Consider the following 8855-nt stretch of genomic DNA (forward strand, 5'->3'; position numbering starts at 1 on the left):
ACGGCTACCTACCTGTAACAGGTGCTGAGTCTGACCATTTCGGCTTTAAGATATTCTACTCTTCATGGATTTTGATAGGTTTTTTATATATAAGGTTCTAGAGTTCCTTTGTAGAAGTTGCATTGTTATACAGGGTTATCTTTCTATTTTCCATGGTATTCCACATTCTCCAATCTGTATATCCCATTGCCCTCAAATACTCCTTTCCTTCTTTATGCAAAATAACATAATAATGCAGCTGCACATTTAGTAAATCATGCTGTTTGAGCAAAGTCATAACTAGCAAACAGACTTCTTTACAATAAATATTTGCTGTTCTGGAATAGAAATTGGATTGTGTTTCCTGGAGACTACATCAGCTCTGCTATTATTTTTTATTGCACTTATTAGTTGCTTTTATCATGGAAAGTAACTCAAAGTGACTTGCTGTCTAGCAGTTGTTTGCCAAATTCTCACAAATTAGGTTTCAATTGATGCCAAGCAAGCTCTTGTCTTGACTTGGATGTAATGACTGCGATTTCCTTTTCTTTTCAGAAATCCTACAATAAGATGGAGCTATGTAGCTACCATGTTTGCACAGGTTAGATATTTCTCTTCCTTTTGGGATTCCTGTGTTTCTGCAGATAATTATACAGCCTTGGAAACTGATAAGAGTTACTGGTTCATAAAAATATGTACTAGCCTACTGGACTGCACAAGCCTGTATTAGTTATTTTTATTTTGTCACAAAAAATAGACACAATGCTTTCTGAGGCTCCAATGCCTGGTCACCTGGAATTGCATCCTATTCCCTTAGATTTGGATCGCCGAATGAATAATTAACCCTAAACTAATGACAAACACACCTTCCCATTCCTTCCAGTAGCACCTTAGAGACCAAATAAGTTTGTCCTTCGTTCTTGTTCTTAGAAGTGTGCATGCACACCAAAGCTCATACCAAGAACAAAAAATAGTTGGTCTCTAAGGTGCTACTGGAAGGAATTTTTTTTATTTTTTTATTTTGTTTCTACTACGGCAGACCAACACAGCTACCTACCTGTAACTACACCTACCCATTATAAGATAAATAAAACAGGATACAATAGTACTAAATGACAAGCCTTCCTAAACCAACTCTTAACCAATGTCAGTGTGCTAGTTCTCTTATCATCCATAAATGTTATCCAGGGCTTTTGTTTTCACTCCTGTCTAGGTCCTTGGGTCACTCTTCTATATTTACTATGTAAGTGACAAATACCTTTTACCTGCATTTCGGAACTACAGTCGAGAGCACTTTAATGTACGAGAGCTGGTCGTTTGCATCTTCAACACCATACTTCCAAGTGAGTACTTCTGCGTGTCATACTGGGCCCCTTTTAATTCTGGAATTTTTCTAAGTAACAAATAAATAAATAATCAGATACAGTGGTGATATTGGCAACAACTGGCAAAGTATGGCCAATTGGATATATGATCCACAGTGCTCCATCTCCCGCACTGCTCTTATTAGGGCTTACCGGGGAGCTGGGGAGACGTTTCGAGCACCCACTGGATCATCCATGCCCCCAGGACGCTCTTCCTGGGGTTCTTCAGGGGTCCGCAGCGCGGTTGCGGATTCCCCTCTCCCTTACCGCATCGGGGAATCTCAGAGCGAAATTCCCCAACCGATTGCTATGGCGCCCAACCGGAAGTCTCCCAATAGATTTTTTAAAAGACATTTCTTTTCTTTTCTTGACTTCTCAACCCATTTTCTGTGATGTTTTCCTTATCCCCCTCTCCCTTTGCTGCAGCCTATTTTCACTCATTTGGTAAACTCCCCTTTTTATCTTTTAAATTCCTCATGGAGTCGTCCCCCCCCCCCCGAGAGATGGGAGAGCCTGCTTGCTCAGTTCATGGCCTGAAAACAGAAGTGCAACATTATACGTCATATATATATATATATATATATATATATATATATATATATATATATAGGTTCAAGCTAATTAATACTTTAGCAAATATGACCAGAGCAACTAAAATACATATTTATACATTTACGCATTAACAATCTTTAATGATCTTTATTGCTAGGTCCATTTCTTAGCCCTGCTAGCTTATTTGCTGCCATTTCCCCCTCACAGAGCTTTTGCAGTAGGCTATACGTGGCATCAGATCAACAGCTCTTTGCCCAACACTGCATTAGCAAATGGTCAAGAGCAAACACATTCAGATGTTGTCCTAATCAAGGTCAATCAGTACTTTCATTGCTTCTATTCCAGTATTCGCTGTTCTAGAGCATTTATGGAAACTTGGGGAGCGATACAGAGGGGGGGGGGAGGGCAAGCCATTTCCCCCTCCACATGAATGAAATAAATTAGCCTGAAATACATGTTTTCCTTCATTGCTCCCCAGGTACATTGGTGACATTATTCTTATATTTTTTACTCCTTCACTGGTGGCAGAATGCTTTTGCTGAGATGCTGCGCTTTGCTGACAGAATGTTCTACAAGGTAATTGATGTGCAAGGCTCATGGTATCTCCCCCCCCCTCACTCACACACACACGAAACACAACACACACAGAAGTATTTGCTATCAGTTTTAGAGCGTACCTTGGTTCGTGGAACCCTCCATTTGATAGAAATTTCAAGTAGGGGTGTGTGTGTGTGATTTTGCCTCCCTAGAGAGGCCGATCACATACCATTGGCTTTCTCAAAAACGTGTTAATACATTCCTTTACCTCTGGTGAAAAAGGGAGCCTGTGCCTTTTTTTCTGTTGACATTCCTGATTCACAAGCATTTGTTGCTATGTGTTGTGTTACTGGGCTTTTTGGATACGATTTTAAGCTTGATGTGACTTTTAAACAAGTGTAAATAGTTTTGGGTATGGTGTCATGGAAGAAAAGTATGTCCGTTCTATAAATTACTTAGCAGAACTCACCTGCAGCCTTCTTTTAGTGTTGGCATATACTGGCGCCTTTAAACATCCACAATAAAGTGTTTCTGTATCCTTTTGGCACCTGCTAAAAACATTTTTTCTATCCAGACATGTAGAAATTGAAATGTGTCTTAATATGTTTTGGTTTATCTGCTGATTTTATCTGATGTTTTAAACTTTTACATTGGTACCTCGGGTTACGTACTTAATTTATTCCGGAGGTCCGTTCTTAACCTGAAACTGTTCTTAACCTGAAGCACCACTTTAGCTAATGGGACCTCCCGCTGCGGCTGCGCCACCAGAGCACAATTTCTGTTCTCATCCTGAAGTAAAGTTCTTAACCTGAAGCATTATTTCTGGGTTAGCGGAGTATGTAACCTGAAGCGTATGTAAGCCGAGGTACCACTGTATTGGCAATTTTAATGCCTTATGTTTAATAAATAATAATTTATTATTTATACCCCGCCCATCTGGCTGTGTTTCCCCAGCCACTTTGGGCGGCTTCCAACAGAATATTAAAATGCAATAATGTATTAAACATTAAAAACTTCCCTAAACAGGGCTGCCTTCAGATGTCTTCTAAAAGTCTGGTAGTTGTTTTTCTCTTTGACATCTGGTGGGAGGTCGTTCCACAGGGCGGGTGCCAATACTGAGAAGGCCCTCTGCCTGCTTCCCTGTAACTTGGCTTCTCGCAGAGAGGGAACCGCCAGAAGGCCCTCAGCACTGGACCTCAGTGTCCAGGCAGAACGATGGGGGTGGAGACCGAGGCCATTTAGGGCTTTAAAGGTCAGCACCAACACACTGAATTGTGCTCGGAAATGTACTGGGAGCCAATGTAGGTCTTTCAAGACCGGTGTTATGTGGTCTCGGCGGCCACTCCCAGTCACCAGTCTAGCTGCCGCATTCTGGATTCATTGCAGTTTCCGGGTCACCTTGAAAGGTAGTCCCACATAGAGTGCATTGCAGTAATCCAAGTGAGAGATAACTACAGCATGCACCACTCTGGCGAGAAAATCCGTGGGCAGGGACTTCCGGCGGCGACGCCATTGCGGGTGGTCGTGGGCTGCTTCGGCTGCGAAGCACCCAGTCCATCCCGGGGGTTTGGAGCCCCGCTACCGCAAAGCGGGGCTCCGGTGGGGTGCGGGAAGAGCGTCCCGCACCCTGGGCTCCCCGGCTGAGCCCGTTGTGGCTCCGAACCCTTCCCCCGCTCCCCCTGTAAAGGGGGAGTGGGGGTGAAGGGACGACGGAGCCGGGCTATAGGGGACATGCCCCAACCGGGATGCAAATGCGGCGACAAAGCCCGTGATGAGCGTCTAAGTTCTACCTGTCTTTAACGATCTGAAAGAACCCGGTGGCTGTGAGTATCTGACTGACTTTTTTACTCTTGGAACGATCCGGGGGAAAGAGGAAAGGCAGCCTGTCTCCCTCCCTTCGGGAGATGAAAGAAAGTAACCAGTTTAAGTGACTGCTGCTACAATAATGGATATAAAGTGTTTGGAATTTGAAAACTGAGACTGCTGAGAGTTCCCTCTGGGGATTAACCGGGGAGAAAATATCTCCATTTAAAGTTTTGGTCTTTACACTCCGGCTTCGGAAAAATGGCGACGATTTGGACTGTCGTGGGAAACAATTGAAACAAAGGAAGGAAGAGACAGGAACTGAAATTTGACACTCACCCTCCATTCCAAAATGCTGGACTTTGTGCTCGAACTTGTTTTGAACTCGGGTCTAAAAGATGAGGAAATGCTCACTGTCTTGAAGCTGGAACTGCTTAATCGGAAATTACAAGTCTTGAGTGGGATTGTAAATAAAAAGGACTCACTTCCCACAGAGGAGGCTTTTCAAAAGTTTTACACAATGGAATCAAACCTTGGCAAAGAGCTGGGAGGGGTGCTTGAAGGATGGTTTGAAATGGCTGGGCGACTCCGTGAAAAGGAACCGATTTCTGGGGGTGGCAGCCCTGGAACGGGAAAATTTATAATATCCAGACCACGAGGTGGGAGCTCGGGGGCAAGGGACATGGAATTAAGATATTTACAAGAAGAAGAAATATGGTACAAAGAAGCGGAGGAGTCCAGAAAGGATGTGATGGGCACCCTGAAGCTCGATGCAAGGTCTGTTGTGAATGCTGCCTGGATCTGTGGACATTTAGAAGAAGAAAATTGGAGATCCGGTTCTGGCGAAAGACAGAGAAAGACAATGGACAGAGGGGGCGTGGGTTGAAATATTAAATGTATAACCCAAATGGTCTGTCATGGTATCTGAAATCGGAGAGTGAAGTCTGTTAATTATAAGTTTATTTTAAATAAGCAGGGAGATATTGAATTTTAAGTTAAAAGCAGCATGATAAAGGACAGAAGAAATAAGTTTAGCTTTTACAAGAATATTTGGTTAAGATTTATGTTATAATAGGAGGATTAAGATAATTGTGTTATTTTTAATTGAAGTAAAAAAAAAATTTATATAGAGAAAAGTTGTTAAGAAAGTAGAATATGGATTTAAAACCGAAGGTGAAAAGGCGGGGGAAGTCAAACGTCAAGATTCAGAAATAGAAATTTTTTTTTTGGTAAGGTATACAAACAAGAAAAAGAATCCTGACATTATGTGTATTTGTATTTGTTTTGTATATGTAGGTGTGGGTCTGGGTTTGTGTTATATTATGAAAATGCTAATAAATTCTTAAAAAAAAAAAAAAAGAAAATCCGTGGGCAGGTAGGGTCTCAGCCTGTGTACCAGATGGAGCTGGTAGAAAGCTGCTCTGGACACAGAATTAACCTGCGCCTCCATTGACAGCTGTGAGTCCAAAATGACTCCCAGGCTGCTCACCTGGTCCTTCAGGGGCACAGTTACCCCATTCAGGACCAGGGAATCCTCCACACCTGCCCGCCTCCTGTCCCCCCAAAACAGTACTTCTGTCTTGTCAGGATTCCACCTCAATCTGTTAGCCACCATCCATCCTCCAACCGCCTCCAAACACTCACACAGGACCTTCTATGTTCATAGAGATTGTATTGCCAATTGCTCTAAAACATTTGAGTAGCAGGAATATACTTGGCACTTTGATCCTGCATTTTTAAACGCTGACTCTAAGATCTCTGCTCTTTTTACTTCCCTGACCCTCTCTTGCAGGACTGGTGGAATTCTACATCTTATGCAAGGTATTTCCGAACCATGAATGTGGTGGTGCATGACTGGCTGTATTACTATGCATACAAAGATTTCCTTTGGGTAAGCAACCACCTTTTAACGCACCCCCTTGCTTCAACTCTAATAGAAAGCCAGTTTTGTAAAAGGAATGGCAGAGATATTTACATTTCTCCCACAAAATGATTTTATTAAAGTTCTAACGTAAAGGTGAATTGCACAAAATGTAAAATACCTAGTCACTTTACTCGTATAGAGATCTGACAATAGCCTCTTTCCTGGTGAGGAAGGTGGAAAGAGAGAAGCTTGTACTTATGGACTCTGGTTTGTATCCAGTGGTGTCTTCAACAAGTATTTTGGAGAGCACTGTTGTTGTTTTTTACCAGTCTAACACCAATTGCAGCCCTCTATGCCATATCCCACACTGTGCCAGCTCTCGCGTTAAGTGTTTGTGGGGCTACATTGAGTAGGAGGGATCAACAAAAATGAGCTGCCCTGCCTTGTGCAAGTAGAAGTCCTTTTGATAGAGCAAGGCCACCATTGGAGACAACCTTTCCTGTGCAATAAATATGAATGGGCAATTTAAGGGTGGTTATCAGAAGCTGTTCACCATAGTTTTTGAAAATTGGATATCCTCTGATATATTCACCTATTAGAGAGTCACCCTTCCCCTTGTTTGTCTGTGTGTCTCTCTCTCACCACCAGTTATTTGGGAAAAAATTCAAACCAATCGCTATGCTGTCAGTCTTCACTCTTTCCGCTGTTGTGCACGAATACATCCTGACGATGAGCTTTGGTTTCTTCTACCCAGTAATCTTCTTCTTCATGTGTTTTGGAAGTAAGCACCAAATATAACAGGGGATGTGGGTGGCACTGTGGTCTAAACCACAGAGCCTAGGACTTGCTGATCAGAAAGTCGGTGGTTTGAATCCCTGCGACGGGGTGAGCTCCCGTTGCTCGGTCCCTGCTCCTGCCAACCTAGCAGTTCGATAGCACATCAAAGTGCAAGTAGATAAACACATACCGCTCTGACGGGAAGGTAAACGGCATTTCCGTTCGCTGTTCTGGTTCACCAGAAGTGGTTTAGTCATGCTGGCCACATGACCCGGAAGCTGTACACCGGCTCCCTCAGGCAGTAATGCAAGATGAGCAGCACAACCCCAGAATCATCTGTGCCTGGCCTCTTTTCCACTGTAACTCCCAAAAACCGTTGAGAGCCATCTATTTCTATGGGAAGAAGTACAACATGTCATACTGCCACAGACACTTTGCTAACTGGGCATCAAGGAAAGACTGCTGCTGGTGTCCTGAACATGAATTTTGAGTGCATTTTAATTTTCTTCCGTCAGTGGTTTTCAACTTTGTTCTCAGTGACCGTCGGAAAGGCCCCATTTGGAATGTGATCCTTTGGATTACGCTTGTGCTTGGTGTAACTATCCTATTTATGCTCTACAGCCTGGAATGGAATGCCCATAAGCACTGCCCTTTGAAAAATGTGAGTATTCCACTTGTCATTGGAAGTAAGAGGAAGAGAGCTGAGGTGCTATTCTGGACTATTAATTCAAGGCCTAAAATGTGAACGTAAAATTCAAAAACCAGATTTTTAGAAGCTTGCATTCTGCCCAGAATAGCTAGCGTAGAATACGGTATTCTAACAAGCAGCAGGGTCAGCACAAGACCTTTGAAACTTCCTCCATGTCTTTTTATGTAAATACTGTAAAGCTCTGAGCTAGTTTCTGCCCTTCTGGAGAGATGAAAGCCAAAGGTTCTTACAGGATGGAAGGGGGCAGTAAAGAAGGGAGGGAGCGGAAGGTAATGGAAAAGAGTGAAAGGCCTTAGTGGAGCACAGTGGTTTCTTCGTTCTACTTGCTGTGTTCTGTGATTCCAACTGGCAGCTTTGGATCTCCTGGGTTCAAAGTGAGAGAATTCACTACATCTTTGCCCCATTTACTACCTCTGCTTATTTAATATGTAGTGCCAAATCAGCCCACATGCACATGCATAAGCCCCTGGGGCTGGTTCTTGGACAGAAGAGGCCTCATAGTAGCTGGAGCCAAGTAGGATTGTAGTTTCAGGATTGCAGACACCTTAGCAGTTCTGCTTGACCTGGAAGACCTGCCATTCTGAGAGATAAAGCATCTGGGTGAAACTGCCCCAAAGAGAGGCCAAACTGGGGGTCTTATTGGGAAAGGCAAACCTTTTCCCACCCCCACCCCACTTCTATTTGCCTAGATTGGCTACTGCAAGTTGGGTGGCCGCCCAGGCTTGAGAGATGGCAAGTCCTTAGGTCCTCTGTAAAACACTTTGGTTTCATCACTGGCATTTGTTCACATGGATAACAGAGAACTCTACAGAAGTGAAAGTGCCCAGCATTTCCTGCCTAACATTACTGTTCCTCTTGTGTTTTATAGCCCACTTTCCTTGACTATGTGAAACCGCGTTCCTGGACTTGCCATCTTAAGTTCTGACACCCTTTGGGATATCCCTCCACATCAAGGCCAGAAGATGCTTGTCTTTTAAACAATGACAACAAGTTGGGCTAGCGTGTTAAAATGATTGCAGACTTTTTAAAGGGAAACTGTCTTTAGTTATGGCAAAAGTGGGTGCTGTCTGCTACTGAGGGTTGTATCATTCCCATTTTTTTTCCAAATTTTAAAATTAATTTTAACAGTTTTAAGCACATCACAATACTGTTAATTTTTTCATCCTTCCCCCCTCTCACTGGGGGAAGCAAACCAATCCCCTCTTTCACCGGGTAAGACAATAAACATTTAACATTTAACATAATTAACATATGTAATATCATTGCTTAG

At 43.1% G+C, this 8855-nt stretch overlaps 1 protein-coding gene across 1 annotated transcript in view; it reads left to right on the forward strand.

Moving 5' to 3' along the window:
- Nucleotides 1–8584, forward strand: part of LOC117047999 (sterol O-acyltransferase 1-like) — a 62583-nt gene extending 53999 nt beyond the window's left edge. Inside the window, exons 9-15 of the mRNA XM_033151298.1 lie at nt 535–580; nt 1193–1322; nt 2374–2471; nt 6028–6126; nt 6748–6880; nt 7392–7537; nt 8454–8584. Of these exons, the coding sequence (XP_033007189.1) occupies nt 535–580; nt 1193–1322; nt 2374–2471; nt 6028–6126; nt 6748–6880; nt 7392–7537; nt 8454–8510 (709 nt within the window). The 3' untranslated portion in view covers nt 8511–8584. The remainder of the gene's footprint in view (nt 1–534; nt 581–1192; nt 1323–2373; nt 2472–6027; nt 6127–6747; nt 6881–7391; nt 7538–8453) is intronic.
- Nucleotides 8585–8855: the final 271 nt, after the last annotated feature.

Source organism: Lacerta agilis, chromosome 6, assembly GCF_009819535.1.
Source record: "Lacerta agilis isolate rLacAgi1 chromosome 6, rLacAgi1.pri, whole genome shotgun sequence".
Taxonomy (NCBI): domain Eukaryota; kingdom Metazoa; phylum Chordata; class Lepidosauria; order Squamata; family Lacertidae; genus Lacerta; species Lacerta agilis.